This window comes from Petromyzon marinus, chromosome 19 (assembly GCF_048934315.1).
Source record: "Petromyzon marinus isolate PM22_M1 ecotype Great Lakes invasive population chromosome 19, UKy_Petmar_22M1.pri1.0, whole genome shotgun sequence".
NCBI lineage: Eukaryota > Metazoa > Chordata > Hyperoartia > Petromyzontiformes > Petromyzontidae > Petromyzon > Petromyzon marinus.
Genome location: NC_133685.1, coordinates 1,727,838 through 1,753,415, shown reverse-complemented (window position 1 = coordinate 1,753,415; position 25,578 = coordinate 1,727,838). Strand labels below are relative to the sequence as shown.

General features: G+C 55.2%; 2 protein-coding genes and 1 long non-coding RNA gene across 5 annotated transcripts in view; 1 reads left to right on the top strand and 2 right to left on the bottom strand.

The window, feature by feature from the left end:
* Nucleotides 1–2,884, bottom strand: part of DPP4 (dipeptidyl peptidase 4) — a 50,526-nt gene extending 47,642 nt beyond the window's left edge. For both annotated transcript variants that reach the window (XM_076068041.1, XM_076068044.1), the window contains exon 1: nt 2,687–2,884. The gene's annotated coding sequence lies outside the window, so the exon portion shown is untranslated. The remainder of the gene's footprint in view (nt 1–2,686) is intronic.
* LOC142925130 (uncharacterized) lies at nt 1,809–5,795 on the top strand. Its single transcript, XR_012942219.1, has 2 exons — nt 1,809–2,714; nt 4,637–5,795. It is a non-coding gene; the product is annotated as an uncharacterized LOC142925130 (long non-coding RNA).
* Nucleotides 4,879–25,578, bottom strand: part of LOC116943947 (RNA-binding motif, single-stranded-interacting protein 1-like) — a 51,696-nt gene continuing 30,996 nt past the window's right edge. Inside the window, exons 7-14 of one of the 2 annotated variants that reach the window (XM_032957320.2) lie at nt 22,879–22,994; nt 21,948–21,994; nt 20,141–20,237; nt 16,693–16,740; nt 13,259–13,405; nt 10,133–10,216; nt 9,439–9,549; nt 4,879–9,118 (exon numbers count right to left, since the gene is read on the bottom strand). In XM_032957320.2, the coding sequence (XP_032813211.1) occupies nt 9,472–9,549; nt 10,133–10,216; nt 13,259–13,405; nt 16,693–16,740; nt 20,141–20,237; nt 21,948–21,994; nt 22,879–22,994 (617 nt within the window). In that variant the 3' untranslated portion in view covers nt 4,879–9,118; nt 9,439–9,471. The remainder of the gene's footprint in view (nt 9,119–9,438; nt 9,550–10,132; nt 10,217–13,258; nt 13,406–16,692; nt 16,741–20,140; nt 20,238–21,947; nt 21,995–22,878; nt 22,995–25,578) is intronic. The other variant, XM_032957321.2, reaches the window with a different exon arrangement.

Here is a 25,578-nt window from a genome sequence, read left to right as displayed (position 1 = left end):
GTGGCCGAAACGTCGTGATTATTTTATTTTATTTTTTTACCTACGTGACTTTACCGAATAGAACCAAAGAGTATGGATCCTTGCAGTCACGAAAGCTTCAAATCCAGTTACTCCAAGTTTACTCAGCACTGAATCTATCTGGAATGTTCTGGAAAATAGGTAAATTTCAAAATATAACTGTCCTGGTCACAAAAGCAAAGTTTGTGGGGAATAATATCCATTTTCTGTACTTTTGAGGCGTAAGCAATTAGGAAATGACACTTACTACTCAGGAACAAAAATAAACAAAAAAATTGTTACACAGTGATTTATCACTACAACTTTTATTTTCGGGCAACGTTCTTGATTAATCTGAATTTAGCGATCTGAGGACTTGCTCCGTTATGAGTGCCGTGTAGGTCTACACTTGTCCCAATAGCCCTTATGGAGGCTGCACGGGGGGGGGGGGATGTTTGTCTTTGTACGTGTGGCGAGTTGTGGAGAGGGTGGTTCATGCACTGCACTATAAACTTGGCCACCTCAGATCGATTTCCGGCCGCGGCTAACATCAGTGGCGAGCGACCATCAGAATCGTTCCTGCTGCTTCCTCCTTAAGTCCACTCGGCCTAACCTCAGTACCCCGGTGCACACGAGTAACTGGTGCGGTGTGTATAAACGTCGCCACTGGGGAGACAAAGGCGGTCGGACGTGGTGCTGGCCACCCAACCCTCGTGTACCGAGCCGGCCGGCCGTCAGAGGTGATACTCGCTAAGAGCAACAGCACTTGCCCCAAACAGACCACGATTGCAACGGTGCTCGCGGGCCTGGCGCGATGGTTGGGCATCCGTCATGCTGCCTGAGCACAAAAGGTCACCGCGGGTGGACGCAGCAGCCATGTCGCCATCTCCCCCGTGGCCCTCCACCAGCAGCGAGAGTTGTCTCTCCCCCCCACCACACCTCTCCTCCTCCTTGCGACTGTGCGAGTGACACCCGCGGTTAATGACGATGCCCTCACCAGCGAGGAGACGTTCTGTCGTTTGGAGACACAGTATTCCCAATTTAAGACGACACCGACACCTCCTCTCGAAGGCCGTTCCCCAACGCTTATTAAAAAAAGCAATAACAGCAGAGGTAAAGGTGCAGACCTGCAATTGCTTGGTCACCACCACCACCACTGCTGGTCGAAGGGCCTCTACATGCAGGAGCTCTCCAGAGCCCCACAGGAGGCTGTGTTGAGACCCACTCTTCGAATAGAGTCGGTCGATTAACTGTAGTGGAACCCATTTTCACAACTCGGTGGACAAAGCCAGCAGGGAGGATTTCAGAAACCTGCTCCATTGTTACAACTGCCGCGCCTGGAGATGGAATCGAACCTGCTGGATCGCAGGTGCGAATTTGTTCGAACCGTTATGGCGCAGCAGCGTCCTTTCCTCGAAAATTAGTGGCAAAAATATTCGAATTTGTATTTGTTAGTTAACGTTTTGCTTTAGGTCAACACTGAAGCGCCAACTTTGTACAATGTGGTGCTTCTCCCCAGTGTTTGACTTTCGCTCGCCGCTAGATGTGACTGTTGGGAGCGTAGGGCCAGAAACCGCAGGGATCGATCCCATAGGCCCTGTGGCCAAGTTGCATTTCGCACGTGCGGCCCACATTGTCACTCGACTTCTGATTGAGGGCCCTCTAAACCCAGCGGGCTAAACCATTACACCACGGCAGCATCCCTAATAAAACAAAAAAATAATCGACGACGTTTCGGTATAGGTCCTTCTTCAGAGCAGATATATCACGTGTTAATAGCACTGCCTTAAAATTATATATAAGAAATTTGTTCAACTTTTGTATCATTTACGCTTGGGCACCACTGCCAACGCATAATCACTTTTGACCAGCACCCAAAAAAGCGCTTCCTTCACGGGCCGTGCAGTGACTGGGATCTGTCTCGCGCGCTTAGCCTATCAATAAGTCCTAGACTGCTCCCTTGTTTGTGCGCGCTCGTTCACTACACACACACATACGCGCGCGCGTGTGTGTGCGTGTCGCCCGCTATATTTACCACGGCACTTTGGCCCCCGTGGTTTTGATTTCATAAAAATAACCGCGCTCCGATGGAGCACTGGGTGGGGGGGGGGGGGAAGGAGGCCTTGGCTGGCGTGAGCGGCCCGCGCGTGCCTCGCCCGCCGTCTCTCGCCTCTTCCATGAGACGCTGGAGCGAGGGGCCTCGCGCTGCGCCGGCCGAGTCGTCCGCCCTCCCTCTCTGTCTCTCTCGCGTGCATCGCACGGACTGCACGAGCGATGGAGCGGCAGGTCCGAGAAACGAACTTTGAAGAAGCAGAAGAAAAAAAACCCCGCCACTGGTACTAAGTATCGTCCCAACATTTTTATTTTTAACTTGATTTTAATTATTTTTAACGGGGAGGTGGAGCCTTCAGCCCCCAATCCCCATCCCCCATCCGACGCTTCGGGGCAGGCGACCCGTGGAGTTCTGAAACTCGCTTTGTTCCACGACCGTGACCATTAACCTCGTTGAGACGGCCCTGGTGTTTACTCTTCCTCGAAGATGGTTAGCGGCTGATAAAACCGAACAACCTCTGCCCCCCCCCATCCCCCCACTCCTCCCCCCACACCCTCCCCCCACACCGGCCATCTATTGCCGTTCACGACTGGCTCCTTACCCCTGTTCAAGTCCAGGGGTCGCTGCACAACGTACCAGTTCGGCCTGAGTTCGACCATCAGCGGTGAGTGATACCGCCAGCGACCCTCGCTTCGCCCATCGTCCTCAGCTGTCGAGGGTTCGCACCCCCCCCCCCCCCGGCAGGACGTGAGATCCGGCTGCGGTGCGGGCGGCCAGGACCTCGGGTCGCACGGTACGCGAGAGCCGTCCGCCACCCGTGGACACAGAGTAATTCAAGCACGGAGCCCCCAGCGGAGCGTCGCGCGCCCTTGCCGTGGCTGCTGTCCAGCTCAGAGTGGTGGGCGGATTTGAAGGAGGACTTGGACACCCTCCGTGCAAACTGCTCGCCAGGCCAAACACGCACACACACGCAAAGATACGCACACAGACACAAGACAAAGATCCCCCCTAGAGCCTGAACAGACTTTTGGGGCAAGTGCTTTTAGCGAGCACCTAATTCCAGGGGGGTGAATTGCCAGCGCCACGCCCGGCCGCCTTTGTCTTCCCATTAGCGATGTTTACGCAACGCCCCAGACACTCATTTGAGGCAGAGTCGACCTACACACACACACGTAGACACACGTCTCTCGCAAGCAAACAAATCAGCCATCGAGGGAGAAACGAAAATAAAGCCCCCGTGGGCGAGGGAAGGGGGTGTTGTTGGGTGAGGCTATAGGTGGGTCGGATTTAGTGGTCCTCCCCCCTCAACCCCCCCCCCCGTCTCTCCCGACCGCATCCCCGTGTGCGTGCTCGCGATTTCTCGTACGCAGACGCCGCCTTCCCCTCGCTCAAGCCGGCGACACGCGTGGCTTAAACGCAGCCCTGTGAAAGCACCGTCATCACTGTGTCTGTGCAGGGATAGCAGAGCACAGGACGGGTCATTCATGTGAGCAAGTGTGTGTGGGTCCGTGTGGGGGAGCGGTAGTGTAGCGGTTGGCGTGCTGCGTTGTGGAACAAGCGACGCGAGTTCTATTCCCGCTCACGGCCAACACCAGCGACGATTATTTTAACCGGTCCTGGGGCCCTTCGCGAGGTCGACTCAGCCTCAAATGAGTACCTGGTGCGGTGTGTAGTAAACATCGCCACTGGGGAGACTAAGGCGGTCGGGCGTGGTGCTGGCCACCCACTCCCTCGTGTACCGTTCCGGCCTTCATAGGTGCTCGTTGACAGCACTTGCCACAACAGTCTGTTACAGACTATACGGGTGTTCTTTGTCTTTTCTGTGCGGGGACTGGTGGCGCAGCGGTTAGCGCACTGCGCTCACGAACCTGACCAGCCGAGTTCGATTCCCAGCTCACGGCCAACATCGGCGACGGACACTGTGAACCCGTCCTGCGGCTCCCTTAGGTCGACTCGGACTAAAATGAGTAGCTGGGTTGCGATGTGTAAACGTCGGCATTGGGGAGACAAAGGCGGTCAGGTGTGGTGCTGGCAACACGTCGTGTGGTGTTTCGTACCGGCCTTCATAGGTGCTCACTCACAGCATTTTCCTCAACAGTCTGTCCAGGCTATACAGGGGATCTTTATCTCTGTAAAAAAAAGATCTCCCGTATAGCCTGAACAGGCTGTTGGGGCAAGTGCTGATAGCGAACACCTATGAAGACCGGGAACGATACACGAGGGGTGGGTGGCCAGCACCAAGCCCGACCGCCTTTGTCTCCCTAGTGGCGATGTCTACACACCGCACCGGGTACTCATTTGAGGCCGAGTCTACGTTGGGGTAGGCCCAGGAGCCCTTCAGATAATCGCCACTGATGTTGATGGCCATGAGCAGGAATCGAACTCAGGTCGTCGGGTTCGTAGCGCAGCGCGCTAACCGCTACACTACCGCTCCCCACGCACACACACGAGAGTGTAATGACGCAAATAACATACGCCGTATAGGTCTTCATCAGGATGCATTGACCAGCGTGCTGAAGTATGATCACGCTACCGTCACCTTCGTCCAAATCGAATCATTTACACCGTGCGCGTGAGTGTGTGTAGGTATGGGAGGAAACCCATGGAGGACTGGGGGAGAGCGTAGGAACTGTCAGCGAGAGCCCCCCGTGAAGGCAGAAGCACTGCACACAGAAGGGCGCCCGAGTGGGGAATCGAACCGAGGCCCCTCTTGCTGTGCGGCGTGGGTGTCACCACTGCGCCGCCGCCGCCGCCCTGGCCGGTTTCGCGAACAACAACCAGGGAGATGATCACCACCGGGCCCGACATCACCCATCGAGTCGAAAACGTTCGAATCAAACAGCGTTTTATTTTAATTCAGAACTCCACAATTCAGGTCTCCTTCCACCGGTCGCGATCAATTTCGACGACAAAACGTGTCAACCAGAAAATGAAACTCAACCCCTGTCGGCCGAGTCCAGGCAACCGAAGAAAAAAAAACAACGAAGAACAAACCCAAAAATAAAATAAAAAAAACATAAATTGACTTGCGCGATCGTATAGACATCTCTGTTTATATCTGTACAGACAAAAGACCTCTGTTATAAATTACAATCTGATAATTTACTGCCGGTAACTAGAAGAGGTGGGTGGGTACTTTTTTTTAAACGATTATTTACAAAGATGCCTCGCACAACAACGTCAAGCCGTGCGAGCGTACAAACTTTTAACGAAAATGCCATCGACATCCTTGGTTTCTCCCTCGCTCTGTCGAGTTCGTGATGGACAGGGTTCGTGATGGACAGGGTTCGTGATGGACAGGGTTCGTGATGGACAGGGTTCGTGATGGACAGGGTTCGTGATGGACAGGGTTCGTGATGGACAGGGTTCGTGATGGACAGGGTTCGTGGTGGACAGGGTTCGTGATGGACAGGGTTCGTGATGGACAGGGTTCGTGATGGACAGGGTTCGTGATGGACACGGTTCGTGATGGACAGGGTTCGTGATGGACAGGGTTCGTGATGGACAGGGTTCGTGATGGACAGGGTTCGTGATGGACAGGGTTCGTGATGGACAGGGTTCGTGATGGACAGCGATCGCGCACCGTTTTCCAAAACGATGGCGACGCGGAGCCCGGCCGGGTCGCGTGCCGTGGCTCGGCCTCGTCTTGCGAGAGATCCTCGGCGCATCTGCCGAACGTCTGCCCAACGTTACCAAACCTACAAACTCGTCGCACTGTACAGCTCCGGAGGGGTGACGTTTTAGATTTCCCCGTGAAAAATTGTCTCTTTAAAACAAACAAAAATAGCAAATGCCGCCGTGGTGGTGACGTGAACTGGAAGAGAGGGCTTGATTTTATTTCTCGACTGTAAGCGGAACTCCATTCCTGTGCTTCCACGTACAGAGTAAAATATCTGTAGTCCATCGGCCTTTTGGGGCTTTCCAGACCAATATTATCCAACAGAATTTGTTTGAACAAGAAAACTCTGGAACGGTTTCCGCTTGTTTATATATATAAAAAAAAGAACGCTGTTGGGTTGTGTTATTGGAAGAAAAACAACACACTCCATCTCTGAATTCTCTCCGGGTCGCTGGGAGACCGGCGCAGGTGGCGCGCGAGCCGTAGGAGCAAGTCACCACAGCCGTAGCGGGAGCTATACTGGACGTGGTGTACCGCGCACGGAGAGATATTCTCCCTAGTCACCAACCCAGACCGACAGATCTCCCCCCCCCCCCCCCCGGCTGAAATCGAGCCACGGATTACAAAACGTATCGGAGCGAGCGAACGACAAGTCTGAGAAAGTACGCCGGCTCGGCGCTTCTCCACCGCGTGGGCCGCCGCACCCGCGCGCTCGGCGAGGGCGCTCTTCGTCGGCGCCAGCGGGAGGAGGATACGAGACGACGCAGGCGCTCGCCCGTTGAGGTAGATATCGGCCATCCCTCGTGGCGACGCTCGTGAGAGCAGGGACTGGAAGACCCCCGCACGCACGCCGGCCGTGCCGTGCGTCGAGCGGTCGGCGTGGCTATCGAGCACGCGGGCTGCGGCGGTTGCACCGTGGGGGGGGGGGGGGGGCTCGTGCCAACCAACCGCGTGCTACACCGACGTCCCCCACCCCCCCCCCCGCCTCACGCGTCCCTTGGTTGGCACCGCGCAGCGTCGTGCCAGGCGTATTCGGAGCGAACGTTCCCCACGCACATTGCTCCGCAGTTCAGCTTTACGTGTTGGGAGGAAGGAGGCATGATCGACGATAGAAACAAACAATAGAGACAATCGGCGCTTATTGAGGCGGTGGATGGCTTCAGACGCGTGGCGCGGGTCGTCCCGACAAGGGCCTGAATGATTCGTTAACGACGGGTGTAGCCAGCTGGCGGTTCTCAGCCCCGTCACCAATGACTTTTCCACGCAAACAATCGCTTTAAATTGGATTTGCAATTCATTGAAACGAAATTCCTGCTCTAAGAATTAATTTCCATTTAGCGCCAGCAAACGTCAATCAAATGCTGCGGAATCCCTTTAAAAGTATTGGTCGACGCCAACTGTGATTTTGTCACTCGTGATGAATCGTAATCTCGGCGTTTTTATCCGCGGAGTTTCTCATAATTACGCTGCCGGCTGTCGTAGAATTCTCACCGACTTGCTTCACACTCAAGGGGCAGGAGCCACAGCCCAGACGGACGTGGACAAAACAAAAAGTGTTTGCCTGATCGCGCCGCGTCTTCCTTCCAACCAGCCACATCAGCCGCATCGGCCACGCGCGCGAGAAACAACGACGATGACGACGACGCCGACGACGCCGAACGCTTACACAAAAACAACGGAGTAAAATATGAGAACAAAATGGTCCTGCCACAGATGTAAAAAGATTAAAGTGTTAACAGTTTTGTAGTTCTGAAGCCTTGCCCCCCACCCCACGCCCGCCCCCCCCCCCCCCCCCGCCTTAAAGTTGGCGTCCGCGCGTCCGCAGAAGCGCGCCGTCTTTGGTAGTGTCGTAGAGCCCCACGTGGCTGCGTGTCGCCCGCGGCGGCGGCGGTGGTGGTGGCGGTGTAATGCTGACTAAGTGCTTTAGACTCTGTGTTTGGCTGCGGCGCCTCCGCGCTTCTTCACCAGAGGTTGCCCCCCCCCCCCCCCACCTGCTATCTTAATACGAGCGACGTCAACACAAACACAAAAAAAACTGAAAGATAAACTTAACCAACCTCTTATCGCTTAATCTGACGGAAGATGTTTTTTATTTTTTTGTTTGATGTAGAAAAATTACTGCACTCCAGAAAATAATGTGTGAATCTTGAAAAGTCATTCTTAAAAAAAAAAATTATATAGAATATTCTTTAAAAGAAAAATGTGTTGAAATCAATCATCTGGTAAAATTTTCTGAGAATTAATAAAACAAACTTGTTCTCTTCATTCTATTTGCAAGCCTTAACAAGCTACCTATAATTCCTAAAGCACGATCTACATTATTTGAAGGAAAAAAAGCGAAGAAAACTAAAAACATCTACGCAGAGAACAAAAAAATGAATGAAACTTAACGAATCAACGCGAATGCGCAAAACTTAACTCCTAAAAAAGACTTAAAAACGCACGGGGCTCGTACGTGCGCGAGCGATCACGAACGCAAACTCAAGCGAGGGAAGCGTGGCTTTGTCTCCGTGCGCGCGCCCAGGGAGATTGTTACCCGACTCGATCCCAAAAAAGCTAAACAAACCCACGTGGAACGTCACCCCCCCCCCACTTCCCCACCCCCTCACTCAGCCAATTAAAACGACCGGAGAAGCGACATCTTTTAGTCGACAACACAAATGAAGAAAAAAATGTGAGCGAGCGAAAAAAAATCTCTCTCGCGCGCGTGACTAAAGGTAAAAAGCACGCGTCTATTTACACGCCGCTCCCTTTGCTGGAGGTTCGTCACGACAGACGTGGGGGGGGTTGCTGGATGGCCGCTCCTTGAATCTCGGTCACTCGCAGCAGCAGGAGGAGTCTTCGCGTAAAGCACCGTGGTGGCGACATCTTAGGTAGCGTAGCAATTGCTCGGGATGATCACCGTGGAACAAAAAATAAAATAAATAAAATATATTTTTTTGGGGGGGGGGGGGCGGGCAGAGGAAATAAAGTCCCCACAGGCTCGGCGACGATGTCGGTCCGCGCGAAGGAAGGCGCTTGTGTGTAGACGCTCGGCGGCGGGGCGCTCCGCTTATCCGTTAAGACTCTCGCGTGTGAGTGCGTGCGTGTGTACGTGCGTGCATGTGTGTGTACGTAGGTCAACTGGGCCTCAAGCGAGTACCTCGTTTGGTGTTTAAAAGATCAGCACTGGGGAGACAGACGCATCCGAGCGTGGTGTTGGCCCACCCACGGCTTCGTGCGCCGTGCCGGCCTTCATAGGTGCTACTCGCTAACAGCACTTGCCCCAAGTCTGTCCAGGCTATACGCGGGATCTTTGTGTATGCATGCATGCGTGTGTGTGCGCGTGTTAAAGCTGCCCTGCAGGGCTGGTGCCTGCCCCCCCGAACGAGAGCCGTGCTTCAGAGCCAAGGCACTTTGCTTCACATTCCCCAACTGCACAACACCGGGCTGCTCCACCGTGGGCCAACCTGGGTGTTTGGGAGGAGGAGGAGCAGGGATCGGGGCAGGCGAAGGACAACAACAACCACAGCGTTAGAGCGCCATCATCATAAGTACATTTTGGTATTTGCGCTTATTATTTCATTTTTATTTCCACTTGTTTCACTGTGATTTTCTTTTGTATGGCATAGTTGCAATGTGGTGTGGAGCGGCTGCGTTGGGAATCGTGGCGGTGGGGATGGTGGTGGTAGGGATGGTGGTGGTTCGGTAAGGATGGTGGTGGTGGTATGGATGATGGTGGCAGTGTGGATGGTGGTGGTGGTGGTGTTGAGGATGGTGGCGGCGCTACCTTGCTTGCGCAGCAGGCTCGCCGTGCCAACCGCTACTTGGCTTGCTGGAACGCGTACTGCGGGTGGTCGCCACCGTCCATGGACACCTGCTGCTGCTGGCCGCTAGAATCCTGGGGGCACGGCGAGCAGGGCAAGCGAAGACGCGTGACGCTTCCGTGAAAAATACCGCCGCAGCCAATCGGAAATGGTTTTGGGGGAACAAGGTGGTGCAGACGACACGCAAATAGAACGTTCTTCATTGTGTCCCTCGAGCACTATTTGACTCGTCCATCGGCTATTATCGACCAATCGGCGCGTCTTTACGCGGTGAGCGAACGGCGCGGGGGAGCGTGCGGTGCTCGCATAGCGGTGGGTGTAAATATTCGCGGGGGAGGCTCAACCAAACGTTTTCTTCACACGACTTTTACAAAAATCAACGTTCAAAAACAAGAGAGCGGCGCAAGGCTGCCTCTGGCAGGGCGTGCAGGAGACCCACGCCTCCAGGGACACGGGGGGGGGGGGGTCAACAGCTGCGCCGTCGCCGCTGTGGCCTTGCGCTCTCTCCGGCCGAGTCCGGCTCCGAGGAGGGGATCGTGCTGGGTGCGCCGTGTGCGAACGACGCTCGCGCTGGACATTCACAGCAGGCTGGGGCCCCGTCAGGCCCCGCCGGGCCCCGGTCCCACCTACGGTGGCGTTAGTTCCCCTGGTACTCACCTCCACTGGCATGGAGGATGCGGACATGTGCGCGTACTGGTGAGGGATGTAGGTCCCCTGCATGTGTGAGCTCGCGGTCATGTACTGCGGACGAGAAACAACGTCGCGCTCCGGTTAGTTTTCGGCATCTCGGTTTTCGCCGCCTTTTTAACGACGTCGTGGGCAGCCCTTTGCAGTCCGCCGCTGGACGAAGCCCCACGCGCGCCGACGTCCGCGTATCGGCGGAAACTTCCCTGGCTTCCCTCGGAAAAAGGTGAAAATAATACATCACGCTTGGTGAACGCAACGACCGCGTTTGCTGGTCAATCGCTTCGGTTGAAAGCCATTTCCGAAAGAGGCGCCCGCACTCTGGTGGTCCGGGATCGATCTTGGTTCTCGTCAGGAGCTGTGCGCCACGCCGGTCCGCTCGGCCGAGGCGGCGCAGCACGGGAACGAAGCGCACGCGCGAGGGATGCGAACCCCGAGGTGCGATGGTTTTCTAATTGAGCTCATCGCGTGCGTTAGAAGCGCCTCCTTGTTGATCTCTTGTAGGGCGCAGCGACGGGACAGTGCAGAGGCTTCGGCTACGGTGAAGTCGGCCGCTCTGGCGACTTCTCGAGCCAAGTTCCTCTGGATCCAGAACGACTGCAGCTGTCCAAGTATATATGCAGTAAACCTATTCCAAGGTGTCTATCCCTTGTGGGAGAGTACGCTAAAAATAACACCGATAGAACCAGCTGCTCTAGCGCTGCCTCTCGTTGGAGGCCCATCTGCCAGCAGTGGCGATCGCAAGCAGTTGCAGGGAGGCACCTACACCTTTTACTGTAAATACATGAACATTTTTAACTCGCAGCGTTTTGTCAATCCACCGCTGGATGGCGGCCACCCCGTGCAGTCTAGTTCATGAGGGTCGTTTGACTATATAACGGCACACGGGTCTGTGTAGGCTTGCGAAGGGGGTAGGCCCCAGGATTGGTTCAGCTGTCGTTCGCCACCGATGTTAGCCATGGCCCAGGAACTGAACTGAGGTCTCCCGGCTCATGGCACCGTGCGTTATCGCTGAGCCACCGCTCCGCCCAGCTCTGGTCAGTTATCTCGGGATATCTCAGCTTCGTTATCCGAGGGAGCGAATATCCACCCACGCGGCCAAGAGCGCTTGATTCTCCATTGGGACGGCGTGAGTTCGAATCTTGGTCAAAGGTCGAACTCGGCCAATAATCCCTCCGGGGCTGATAACTGACAACCCCCCCCCCCAAAAAAAAACCCCATCCCAATGGAGCAGGAGCCTCCTACGAACGAATGAGTCCTGAGACTCGGCGAGCATTTCCTGCGTCACCAAAATGCGTCAAGTCCATCCGTGCGCGAAGTCGTTTTCTCTCTGCGCTTCACGTTAAACCGCCTGCAACACCTCCCCCACTCCATTGTACTTGGGACCGCACTTGCCGCTTCTGCGACGGCGGATAACATTTCTCGTGCTGTCACGCGTTGGCCGCTAGGGGTCTCCCGTACCACGCTGGCAAAGGTTGGGAGGCGCGTTGGGTGGCGAGGCGGACTGGGCTCTAAAGAGCGCCAGGTGGCAGTGCTGCGCTAATCGCTGCGTCTCCTCGCATGGACAACAACGCTCCTCGGTCTTGTTGATGGCACACCGGTTGAGCCCTGGTGAGCTTCCTCCCAATACGCGAGGAATGTTTTGCCCCCGTTATAATATTTTTTCCACGCGTTTAAAAAACATATGAAAAGGCGACGAGGCAATACTTCCAATTTTGCCATCGGATTTGTTGCCATGAGATGGCGCGTCCGTTCGGAACTCTCGCACTTAACAGTGCATCATCACCCTGTGTGCTGAGAGCGACCCGTGGATTGAGATATCACAGAACTGATTCCGAGTTTCTTTCAAGCGACTGCTTAGCCACACGACACCTGTCACGTAACACTCAAACCAACGTTTAAAACTTCAGAAGTGGAATTTTCCAGAATCGAGTGAATTTGGTTATTTTATTACTGAATGGGGTTTTTTTCTCATTGAATGACCAGGCTGAGACCATCAACTTGGCCACACTTAAGAGAACCCGCTGGGCGCACACGTAAATAGGCAATGTTTCAGGAAATGCAATATGAAGGGCCATTGCCCGAAACATTGTCACCTGTTAAATGTTTCCTTTTAAGGCCACGAGTGGCGTTGCTATTGCCGAACGTGCAGAACTTGGTGTTGTTGTTGTTTGTGCACAGCTGTCATCGCAGCAGTGTCACCAAATTAACTTGTCAAAAGTTAAATTCTTTAATCGTTTCCGAAAGCAAAATTGGTTTCCGCAGCGGATGAAAGCGTGCAGCTTGCGTGGAAGATGACAGCCGTCGCAGGTTGACGGTGATGAATCTGTCACCACAATCCTTGCCGGTGGGGTCTTTCCCCGCACTTTGGCAGCAAGCGCTAGGTCCCTGCTAACTTCCATGAGCTTGCGACACGACTCGCATGAGCAGACGCACAAACACGTGGAGGGTGGGGTGGGGGATGGGGGCGACCGTGTCCCATTCTCGCGCGTACGCTGCCGCACAATTCTTCGTACGGGCGCCGTGTGCGGGGGGGGGGGGTATTTCTGCGAGCGGATGAATCGCGGTTGGAAAGTTCCGAGTTCAAAATCCCGGCGAGCGGATGACTCAACGTAAGACGAGGACCGGGTTCTGGGAAGATGACGGCGGCCGTCGCGCGGATAGAACCGTGCCGTCCGTGGATTCGTGAGTCTACCCGTGCGGAGGTTGTGAGTGTGTCTTCCTCTCGGGGTTCTACGCTTGCTCGCTCGCGTGAAGCGAAACCCCCACGTAGCAAAAACCCCCCTGAGACTCTGTGGGGCTCATTTACCATCATAATTTGCTTCCGATCAGGGCTTAATTTGAGCAGGGTCTGACTGCGTCGCCTTCCCAGCACACCGCACCAAGTCTATCTCTCACCGCAGCTGTGGCAATTTGTCACGTGCCTGCTCCAGTCTGACCGGGCGTGTCGTAAACAAATATTTCCGTGAGAAAAGAAGCTCCAACTTGTCCAGCTGCTGCCGTCCCAACGACCGATTCTGGCAAGTCGCCCGACGCACCGTCGCACGCGTCAATCCACCGGCGCAACAGCGCGCGCGCGTTCCCGTCTCGCATCCTCACCGGCGAGGCGCTTGCGCCCATGGAGAGATGTCCCATCTGCTGGGCGAGCGGGGTCATCATGCCGGACGGCTGCATGGACATGTGGTGCTCCATGCCCGGCGACATCACGGTGCCCTGCGGCATCGCACACACGCGAGCACGAGACAGCTGTCGCGCGTTATAATACAGCTGCCGCCCAGGTCAGCCGCGGTCAGCGGCGATGACGCACGCGCAGGCCCCGGAACGCCGGGCGCCCGCTTGCCGTCTCGTCTCGCCCCGTCCGTCCGTTTGTCTCAACGTCGGTCTGTCCGTACGTACGTCGGTGTGTCTGTACGTCCCAAACACTGGCCCGCAGCCCGTGCTGCCCCAAGCCCGCTCACTCTTCTTCAAAGTCGATAAGAAGCCTCTGATCTCTTCCCTAATCCGTGGCCTTCCTTCTTTATGTTTTCCCAGCATAATTTCAAGCCTGCACCTCCCCGTGCTTTTTTGGGCACTTCTCATCTTTTCGTTTAATTTTTTATCGCGTCACGAGATGAAGTCGGCTCACGTTCAGCATCGCTCGCGAGAGACGGACGCGTGCTGCATCCAGCAGCGGAGCGATCGTGGCCGCTGACGACGAATGCGCCCGCTTGGCCGAAATCAACAAGCGCGGGCGGACCAGCGCTCGCATCGTACGGCGATTCCCACTTGCAACTTAAAAAACAACAACCTTGGGTGTGATTTTTCACACCTCTACTCCCGCGTTCCCCAATGACTGGGGCTGGGGGGGGGGGCTGGGGGGCAACCCCGGGCGATGGGAGACGGCGAAGGAATGGGCAGATGCGGGGGGGGGGGGGGTGAGTGCAGCGGGTCACGTCGTAGGTGTGAAAAGCAACGCTGATGATTTTGGAAGTTAAGTTGAGAGCGATCGAGCGTTGGCTCGAATCGCACTGCCAAGAGCAAAACAGCGGGCGTGTGGGGTGGGGTGGAAGAAGGTGGGGGGGGGGGGCACTGCTGATAATGCGCTAATTCATGATGAGTCGTCTTTCATAAGGCATTTGAAAAGCAACAGCTTTTTTTCATTAAAATTGTCTATGGGAAGCTATTGGATGGCGTCCGGGGCCTGGGGTCGCCAGACGGATGCCGTTTGCACCTCCTGCAAAACCGTGCACGGTTGGGCAACGGTCGGCGACATGGGCGATGGATTGCACACGAACGCAGTCACAACTCGACTCGGACTTCTACAGAGACCCATCAGCTCACCGACTCGCACAGAGGCCCGCCGACTCGCACAGAGACCCACTGACTCGCACAGAGGCCCGCTGACTCGCACAGAGACCCACTGACTCGCACAGACACCCACCGACTCGCACAGAGACCCACTGACTCGCACAGACACCCACCGACTCGCACAGAGGCCCGCCGACTCGCACAGAGACCCACTGACTCGCACAGAGACACACCGACTCTCACAGAGACCCACTGACTCGCACAGAGACCCGCCGACTCGAACAGAGGCCCACTGACTCGCACAGAGATCCATGCTCTATGACACAATATGACCCCGCCCCACCGTGCAGGTCCGTGGTGGGTGATTTGACCATACTTCACGCCGCCGGTCAGTGCGAGTTGGTGGTTAACGGTAGATGTGGGCACGTAGAAGTACAGTGCAACAACGGATGTTGCTGCATTGCTCCCTGCTGCCCACGACATAGCCCTGCAGCTCTATGACGACCCTGTGAGTGCAGGGCGGTCACCCATGCACGCACAATCCAGGCTCAACACTGCTTAGCTTCTGATATCTGATAAGCTCGTGCTTGTTTACCTGATTTAAGTGTTTTTCGTGTTTTTCGCCAAAATGTTCCCATGATTTTACACAATTACCCTTGTATTTTGGGCCAATTTGCAGCTTAAATTAGCGGCTCCGCGTGTCTGCCGCTCATTATGGGAGAGCGGCGCTCGTGGGCAGCCCCCGTCGCGTTGCGCAACAGGCGCGGCACTGCCCGCGAGCGCTCTGCTCCCGGCTCCCGTTCCCAGGACCGCGCGTCGCCCCCTGCCACGGCTGCCGTGCGGCCGTTACGCGCGGTGTTGCCTCACCGCCATCGGCGGGGCAACGCGAGGGCGGGGCGGGGGGTCTCTCCCTGCGGCTCATCCGCTAACAAGCGTGCGTGAGTGAGCGAGCAAGTGCTGGCGATGCCAGTGACGAAGCGTGGTTGGCACGGGCCCTCCCGGTGCAAGGAACTAAATATGATGGCCCTCCCACATCCTGGCCATACCCCACCCGCTTTGTGACTTGGCACCCGTGCAGTTGCACCGCCTACCACACGCAGATGGCTACGCAACAAACTCCTGTGTTGTTCTGTAGTAGTTTGTGGTTCTCCATGTGAGTCTATGGGTCCACACGTGAAATCTGCGGGTCACTATAAACCTGTGGGTCTGTATGTGAGTCGATGGGTCTCTATGTGAGCAAGCAATTGGGTCTATATATGAGTCGATTGGTGTTTACGTGAATCTCTGGGTCTTTTATACGCCTGTGGGTGGAGGAGATGTAGAATGGCTGGTAAGGTCAAATTTCCTGGCATATCGGGGCCCTTCCGCCCAGTGGGCCCGAGTGCAGTTGCACTGACTGTACACTCGTATCGTGTACAATATGCACGCACGACTGGGCCACGTCCCGTGGGCGTTTAATATATGGAACCGTATTAAATTTCGTCCATCTCCCTTTTATCCCCCGTTTTGCCGCGGCGCTCTGCCCGTCGACGCGAAGGGGCGCTTCTGCATTTTTGACTGGAAATTCAAACCCGATTTGCCCGTTTGTGGTACCGCGTCGAGGGTCGCGTGATAACCACGCACAGAGATCCCCGACCGCGCCGCTATCTTGCGCAACGTCTCACGGCTCGTTCTTGAACGCGCAGCGCCGCCGCCATCCTAATTCTTTAAACGCCCGTCGACTGGAAACGTTGCGGAGTCACGGGTCCCCAAGTCGCGTCGTTCACAATCGTTAGCGTCGTGGGCCCCGGGGGAGCAGCTGCTGTGGTAGAGGTCGTGGGAGTCCAGTGTCCAGACACCCCCACCCCCCCCCCCCCCCCATATGTATGGACAAAATCCTATAAGGATTCGTGAGTCACTTCAACGAGGTGATCTTATGCCAATGACGGTACCTTTTAAGGTACCATACTAAGTTGGTAGCTAGTAATTCCATAGATGTGATATGATCATAGGGCCGTGGACCCTCGCAGTGTGAGGGGGGGGGGGGGAGGCGAAGCTCACAGATGCTCTCTGTCACGTAACCAATAACCGATTGCTCGCAGGTCACCCTCAGAGTCCACACTGCGGTTGTGCTGCCTGGTTCCCCGCGCGGTGAGCGGATCGTGGTGGAGCCAAGGGGAGGAGGCGGCCGGGGAGGAGGAGGGGGGGGGGGGTAGATTCTGGACAGACAGGTCGGCCTAGCCGTGCCTCTGAGAGCCGCCACTCACCGGCTGCATGACGTAGGGCTGTTGCGGCATCCACGACGTGCTGTGGACCTGTCGAGACACGGCGAGCCATCAGTAACGATCGCGTCGGCGTTACGCTCGCTCGTTTTTACACCGAGTAGAATTCGCGGAACGGCCGCCGTGTGGGAACCGCAGCACTGGGCGGGGCTGCTTGTGCAACCAGATTAAATCGGTCTTAAGTTTAAAAAATTATAAATGTTGGGTGCGGGAGCCAAGGACTGAGGACTTCTGGGCAGCTCAACTGGTACACATGGCGAGCTTGCAGACCCTCACTCTGTCAGCTCTGCCCACTTTTACATCGCCACAAAGATAAAGATCCCCCGTATAGCCTCAATAAACTGTTGGGGAAAGTGTTGTTAGCGAGCACCTATGAGGGCCGGCATGCCACACGAGGGGGTGGGTGACCAACACCACGCCCGGCCGCCTTTGTGTCCCCAGTGGGGATGTTTACACACCGCACAAGCCACTCATTTGAGGCTGAGTCGACCTAGGGCAGGCCCAGGACCGGTTCAGATAATCGTCACTGGTGTTGGCCGTAAGCGAGAATCGAACCCGGGTCGCACAGGTTAACAGCGCAGCGTAGCGCTAACCGCTACACCGCCGCTCCCCGACGTAGCCACGCCCACTTGACCACCAGCCCCGCGCACACCACGAGCGGCATCACCTCCATCTTCGCCCCCACTACTCAGGTAGCCCCACCCCCCTTTGCCTGCATCTTGCGTCAAACGCGAGGCCAGCAGGACTTAAAACCGGCGTCCAAATCCCGCTTCTAACAAAAGCTTCAGCGCACCGGGACGTTCAAAAACCACCACCACCGTTCCGGCTGAACTGGGACAGTTGGCAGCCAAAATTGAAAACACATTTCTGTAAAACTGCTTTTTGCTTATTTAGTTTGTTGCCCTTCCCCCGCACTTCCGATTGACACGTTTGGCTTCGTACGGTGCGAAAGACGTTCAACATATGTACATTCACACGGCCTTGCCTCGGTTCCTCTGGAACTAAGTAGGCCCGAGAATTCCGGAGTTTGCTCCCACGGGATTCGTCACGCTTTTCGTGAAATTCCTGCGTCGCATTCCACTTCTGATTGAAAGCCAATTGTTCTGGCCGACCGTCAAATGTGGTCGTCTGTCTCGGTCGTTATTTACTCTTGGCCTTGTTGACTCGACTGGAGCAAAATTGATTTTTGGCACGTCGGTTTGATTGTGAATTGATTTGGCTGCTCGTGCAAACCAGCTTAAATCAATCTTTAAGTTTAAAAATATATATTTGGGGGGAAAAGGGGGAGGGGGGGGGAAGGATAGGGTGCGCACCGCGAGGATTCAAGTTTCAAATCAACTTTGCTAAATTGATTTAACCACCGTGGAGTCGTTCTAAATCAATTCTGCACGGAAACCTAACCCAGGTTATTTTTTTTCTCTCTCTCTCTCCCTTCTCTGTTCTCCCGCTGTGCCTCGCCGTGGAAGTGATGCCGTCTGGATTCTCCATTTGGGCCGCTGGGGGCCGCTACTTGGAACACAACTCTTTAAAACTCTGCCTCCCTCCGCCGCTCGTTCGAATTGGCGTGATTCGGTGCGACCGATCGATGAAACTAAAAAAATATCGATATTTTTTTGCGTCGCGTATTCTCTCTGCTTCATTGCCTTGAAAGACAAAACAAGCTCATGTCAATCCAGCGTGCACAAACGGTACGCCGTGGGACTGCGGGGCTACATGGCACGTCGCGGGCAGTGCAGTGACATCTTTCGTCCTGATGTATTTCTATGCTCACGTGCCTTTTCCGCCTCTCCTTCACCAACCCGCACCGATCAGCGGCGTGGTGAGCTCTGATCAAACAACCCTCGCGGACCCGTACGGTGCGGGGGAGGGCCCTCATCCAGCAGCGGATTAACAGAAAGGGCTGCGCATGTACTTGTCTAAGGAGGAAGGAAGGAGCCGATGATATGGCCAGCTGAAGGAGCTGCCTTTGTTCGGCGTCACAACCTAAAGATACGACGCCCCTATCATGTCCAGTGGCCTGGAGGAGGGATAGTGGCTCAGAGAAGCCTCATTGTCTGTAGGTGGCTGGCTGGATTCCATCGGCAGTGACAAAGCCGCGTGTATAAATAGCTCCTGACCACACCTCCCTCCCTCCCGTCACACCTCACTCCTCCCCCATCGCGGAATTCGCGGTTGTATTAGCCAAACCAACTTGCACTCGCTCCGGTATATACACACACAGTATACACACACAGTACACACACAGTGCACACACAGTACACACACTAACACGGTACACACACTAACACGGTACACACACACACGGTACACACACACACGGTACACACACACGGTACACACACACGGTATACACACACACACGGTATACACACACACGGTATACACACACACGGTATACACACACACACCCGGCTCTTCCAATCTAAACAATTAACGTCGCGTGGAAGGTAGCCCGGCAGGGGTCCAGACACCCCCAACGTGTTTCGGTGCCGCCGAGAGAGACGTACAACATTTTGGGGGGGGGGGAAATTGTGGGCACTTTTGATTAGCACTGCAAGAGGCCTCCACGTGCACGTCTCTCCTCTTCATGTCTTCTCCGTGTCTCCTTATCTCCACCTCTCCCTGTATCTGCCTCTCTCTCTCTCTGTTATTCTCTCCATGTCTCTCTGAGCATCTCTCTTTTGGGCTGCGTCTCTTTGCCAGTTTTCATGTTGTCTATCCATGGCATTCTCCCTGCATCTCTCTGCATGCCTTGTCAGTGTTTCTCTCCCCAGGACCCTCCTCTGTCTAAGTCTTCCTCTGCAACTCTCTCTCTCTCTCTCCGTGTCTCTGTCTCTACATCTCTGCTTCACAGAGCCCCCACTCGTCATTAAACCAAATCTGTCAAGGAACGTAAACCATCACGTGAACTCTGCGGTGATCCTCGCACCGGATTTGCTACCCATCAAATAAAGACGGCCACTGCATCGCGCGCGTTCAGATGCGCTGCTACGGCCGTCTGGAACGCTCTTCCTTCCGATATTAGGGAGAAACTGGAGCTGTGCAATTTTAAATCTAGATTGAAAAGTCATTTCTTTAGAACTGATTTTCGTATTTAGTTTGTTGTCCTTCCCCCACACCTCCAATTAGCACGGTTGGCTACGTACGGTGCGAATGAAGTTCAAAATACACACAAACACATACAGTAAAACCTTGGATTGCGAGCATAATCCGTTCCGGAAACGTGTTTGTAATCCAAAGCACTCGTATATCAAAGCACTCGTATATCAGTTGTGATCACGTGACGCTCGGCAGACAAAGCGTATACATACTGCTCGTATTGCAAGACCTCGCTGACCAAGTTACTCGCAATCCAAGGTTTTACTGTACATATAGGGGCCGGCGATTAACAACATCGCCAGCAGCAGTAGTAGCAGCGGCGGCAGCAGCTCACCTGGTAGGTGGAGATGGGGCTGCTGGGAAGGTAGGGGCCTACGGGCGTCTGGGCCATGATACGTCCCGTGGCCAGGCTGTACGGACTGGAGTAGAACCTGGAACCCGGATGGTGAGAGACAGACGAGGTGGGGGGGAGGAGGGTGCGGACGTTAAACAATGAAGCAGAAGGAAACGGGGAAGAGGGACAGAGACAGGGGCAAGGGCGGAAGAGCAGAGCGGAAAAATATTTATGCTAAAGCATCAAACATTTGGCTGCCACCAGCGATGTTTATTTGCTGTACGTGCAACATATGTGGAGTACAGCCCACCCAAAAGGATCTGCACATTGCAAGGCTGCCTGGTTACGTTTGACTAGGCCAAAACTGTGTGTATATTGTACATGTATATAATAGCTGTGTGTGTATGTGCTTCGTTTGGGGAGTGGTAGTGTAGTGGTTTTCGTACTGGGTTATACGACCCCAGCGACCAGAGTTCAATTCTTGCTCACGACCAAGAAGTGGCAAATATTTGAACATTATATAAAGGCTATAGGGGGGATCTTCTTTCTTTGTATGCCACACAGTTCAGTATAATCAACATCAGCTATGATCCGTCCACTTCTGGATGATGGTTGTATTGAAGCTGTTGCCACCTCACACAATCACGCGATGCGACGATCCATCTGGCTCAAGCACACGATCTGATCTCATCGCTCCATCTCCGCAGGGTTACGTCACCTCGGACGCGTTCCCGCCTTTGGTGGCCACTCCGTCGTTAGTCTGGGCCACCAACCATCATCGGAGGAGGGGTCATGGCCCACGGTAACAATGAGATCAGACTTGAGCAGGACCACTGCATCGTGAGACCAGGATGGATAGCGGTGGCTTGTGGAGGCCTGCATCCAGCAGTGGATATTTTATGGCTGATGGTGACGATGATGCGCCTACCATCACCAAACCACGGAGCGTATATGACTTCCCAGTGCCTCAAATAGAAATCTGAAAGCAGTGGGTGAGTGGATCGGTGGGTGGATGGTTCAGTGGTGGGATGGGTAAGTGGGTGGGTCAGTAGGTGGTTCAATGGGTGAGTAAACAAGTGGGTGGGTGGATGGTTAAATGGGCGGGTTGTTAAGTGGATGGGTGAGTAAGCGAATGGGTGGGTGGATGGTTGAATGAGTGGGTGGGTAAGTGCGTGGGTGAATGCGTGAGTAAGCGAGCGGGTGGGTGGGTGAGTGGGTGTATCTGGAATTCGGCAACTCTCAGACAGAGCAAATGAACGGCTGAATCACTTAGCGTTGACTCTCTAACAGTCGCTCCACATTGGTCCTCACGCAATCATGACAAAGATTCATTGAGAGCACGCGCAGGGCACAGATTCCGTGGTGGTGCCAAGCGCTGCCCCGGAGCCACTGGCTCGTTGAGTGTGGTTGAAGTGTGAGGCGAGTGTCGGGCGCCGTGGTGGCGATATGTTAACAACCTTGCCTGGTATACAGGAGGTTTGCATGTTCTCTCTCCCCGTGGGCGTGTGGATTTTTTTCCGGGTCCTGCGGTTTTTCCCTCCAGATTTAGAATCAACGTGCGTTCAGAGTATTTGGCCGCTATAAATGTACATGTGGAGATAAGCCACTTCGTTGAGCTATCGTTTGTGACCGGGTCGCTTCTGAGAAACAGCTCAGTGGGCCCTTACCCGGTAAAAAGAAAAATTGTTTTTAGTTTACCCTCGCCCACGGTCCCGACCGTCGCCACGGCCCCCGAGCGAACTTGGCTACCAGCTGGGTGCGGGGAACGCGGCGCGGTGAAAACTCCGACGCGGGCAGCCCCTCTTACCCATTGTGGAGAGCGGCGGTCGGGTCGTAGGTCAGGGTCACGCCGGTCTGCAAGAGCAAGGGTGGCGTTACGCGGTCAGTTAGTGCGGTTTAACGTACGCGGCCGGTGTCGAGTTACCGGGATGATGCACACCGCGACATTTTAGAAACGCAACAGCTGCACTTGTAATGCTCTGCACCTTCGCCGCTTTAGCTTCCGTGTATTTTAGGGTACCTGCCATTCATTGCCACTTTCCTCTACGCACCGAGCATGCGGACCGGTTTCCTGCACCGTGCAACACCCTACGTACCCTCTCACTACCCCCCAGGCCCGCTCGCCCCACTTGCTGCCCCTGCCCCCCCAAAATAACAAAATAACCAAAATAAAACGGCCCCTAAAGTAAACAGCTGACAGCTAAGATCGAAAGCGTTTATGCATTGGCTCTGTCGTCCGTGTGTCTGTAATGGGGGGGGGAGGGCGGTGGGGGCACAATAACACGGTCCAATGGGAACGGAGCTGCTGTCGTGTGAAGTTCTGTTGCACTTAGTGACTCACTCTGTAGGAAACTGCTCAACTTGGTCAAGGAGTTGAACACTACTCGGAGGCCCGAATAAGAGCAGCAAAGAGGACTGCAGTGCATTTAGCTCTGACAGCGTCTGTATATGTCTATCTCTCCATATGTGTGTGTGTCTGTGGGTCTCGGTGCGAGTCTATGGGCCTCTGTGTGAATCTAAGGGTCCCTGTGCGAGTCTATGAGTTTCTGTGCGAGCCTATGGCTCTCGGTGCGAGTCTATGGGTGTCGGTGCAAGTCCGTCTCTCCGGATCGCTACTTCCCACGATGGCAAGGGATGGCTGCGACTCATGCGTGGCGGGGCGGTGGGGGGCGGGAAGCCTTCATCAAGCAGTGGATAGATCGCGGGCTGTTGCTAGTGCAGGCGAGGGGGCCACTCACGATGCGCCCGTCACCATCCCGTGGCCACGCACGCCCGTTCACCAGGTACTTGCTCTGGTTCTGCCGCTTCTTCTGCCCTCCGTCCGCAAACTTGCACAGCAACGGCTCGCTGGGCACTGGGGCACGCGGACAGCGGGATGTGACGGAGAGACACGGACGGAGAGATGCGGAGAGACAGATAGACGGACGGACAGAGAGCCATAGATGGAGAAACGCGGGGATGTAGAGAGATGGAGACAGAGAGAGGGAGAGATACAGATGGACGAGAGATAGACAGCCGGAGAGATAGACAGACACAAATAGAGATAGCGAGACAGAGACAGACAGACCAACAGACAGACAGAGAGAGACAAGACAGAGACAAACAAAAGTCAATTACTGCATTTAGATACAAAAGACTAAAATACTCCGCCACCTGTTTCCGGGTTGTACCGCCACGCGTTTCGCTCCAAGTGAAGCGAAACGTCGGACGTCACATCGAACAGCGTGCAGCACGACCCGAAAACACATCTGAGAGTGATGTGGGAGGTGAGGCTGGGGGGGGGGGAAGTGGGGGGAGGTCACGCTTCCTCTGGCTTTGCGATCGCTCCGGAAGAAATTGAGAAATATTGCCGAGCTCTCTGAACAAATCGCCGCGATGCTCTCGCGGTCGCTGCGGCTCGGCGCCGTTCGGCGATTGCTCGAAACGACAACGTGGCGGCGGTGGCGAGAATTCCCGTAAGCGAGCGAGCGTCAAATGCGCGCGCCGCTAAAAACCCCAGAGCCCCCATGTGGTAACGATCACCGCCGGGCTCACGTTAATATATATTGTTTCGCGTCGGAGCAATCGCGTATTGATTACGCCCACCTGAAATAACAATTTTGTAAAATTAAGGGCAGATTTTTGTTGGCTTTTTCCGTCACAGCTGGCGCTGCCGTGGCGCTGCCGTGGCGCCGCGCGGCACCGCCGGCTCGCCCACGCAGCGTTGCCGCCGTTGGCGGAGGGCCCGGTGCGAGCGTTCCCCTCCGCACTAAACCCTGGCTCGCGCGTCGTGGCGACCGGCGTGCGCATCCCTCGGCGGACTCGGCCCGGCCTCTCGCCCTCCCCTCGCTTCTCGCTCCGCTCCCCTCCACAGGCCAACAACAACGCGACGCAGTCTAAGCGCGACCGGCTGCATCTCAAGATGCCGTACAGAGACGGTGGGAATATTTAGCAGGGAGACGGAGGCAGTCGGTCGCAGGCAGAGGGAAAATATTCTTGCGCCTGGACTTGAACAGGGAGAGGACAGCCCGGACGGCCGGGGGAAAGGAGCTCCAGGAAAAATTAGAGACATCCCATGGAGCGAAGGCCGAGTGGAGGCTTCGACAAAAAGCCTTGGTTGCCTGTCTCTCCATCTCTATTTGTGTCTGTCTGTCTCTCCGTCCGTCTATCTCTCGTCCATCTGAGGTGGGAGAGGTAGGAGAGTGTGGGGAGGGGAGAGGTAGGAGAGTGTGGGGAGGGGAGGGGTAGGAGAGTGTGGGGAGGGGAGGGGTAGGAGAGTGTGGGGAGGGGAGGGGTAGGAGAGTGTGGGGAGAGGTAGGAGAGTGTGGGGAGGGGAGGGGTAGGAGAGTGTGGGGAGGGGAGGGGTAGGAGAGTGTGGGGAGGGGTAGGAGAGTGTGGGGAGGGGAGGGGTAGGAGAGTGTGGGGAGGGGAGGGGTAGGAGAGTGTGGGGAGGGGAGGGGTAGGAGAGTGTGGGGAGGGGTAGGAGAGTGTGGGGAGGGGTAGGAGAGTGTGGGGAGGGGTAGGAGAGTGTGGGGAGGGGAGGGGTAGGAGAGTGTGGGGAGGGGAGCAGAGTGAGAAGGCATGCATGGAAGTGCGTGTCGTAACAACTTGTTTTTTTACATTTCCTGCCAAGTGTATGCAAATGCCATGAAAATGTTTTATATTGGGGCTTATGGGGTGAACGAGATTGACCGAACGACGCAAGACGGACGTACACATGTTGAACTTATTTCGCATCGCACGTAGCCAACCGTGCCAACCGGAGGTGCGTACAACAACAGCAAGCGGACAAAACAAACGAGACGCCACAAGACGAAGCAGGGGCAACGCAAACCATCCACGCGGAAGACAATTCTCAAACGAGCGTCCCGTGACCCAAGTGCGTGACATTCACAACGGGCCGTGGACACGGGAGACCCCCCCCCGCCCCACCCCTCGACGGTCGCGATCAAGACGACTGCATTTCGAACAAATGAAGAATCGATTCTTTAATGGAACCGTCACGGAATTCGTGACGAATCGTTGATTTGCAGGGGGGCGGGGGGGGGCACGGCGGACCGCCGCCGCTAAGCGAGAGCCGTCGGGGCGACGCTCCGATTAGCGTCGAATTGATCTCCGCCACTCGAGCTGCGACCGGTCAAGGCTCACCGCCACTCTGGCGGGCCCTCTTGCTCTTCACGTAATTATTCTCTTTGATGACGGTGTAATCGACCTAAATGGATTTCCGTGGTTATTGGTTCAAGTTGTTCTGATGGCCCTGCAAATTACACGGATCCCCTCTGCATTGTTGATTGCCCGCTTAAAACGGAGAGAGAGAAAGAGAAATCCTCTGCAATTTGTGCAGTAATGTGATAATGAGTTGTCCCTTGCAATTAAGGTGATTGTATTTGTGCGTGTGTGCCTATTTTGTGAAGCTAATTTTCCCAGCGAGAGTCTATTGCGAGCCGCGTATTTCACAT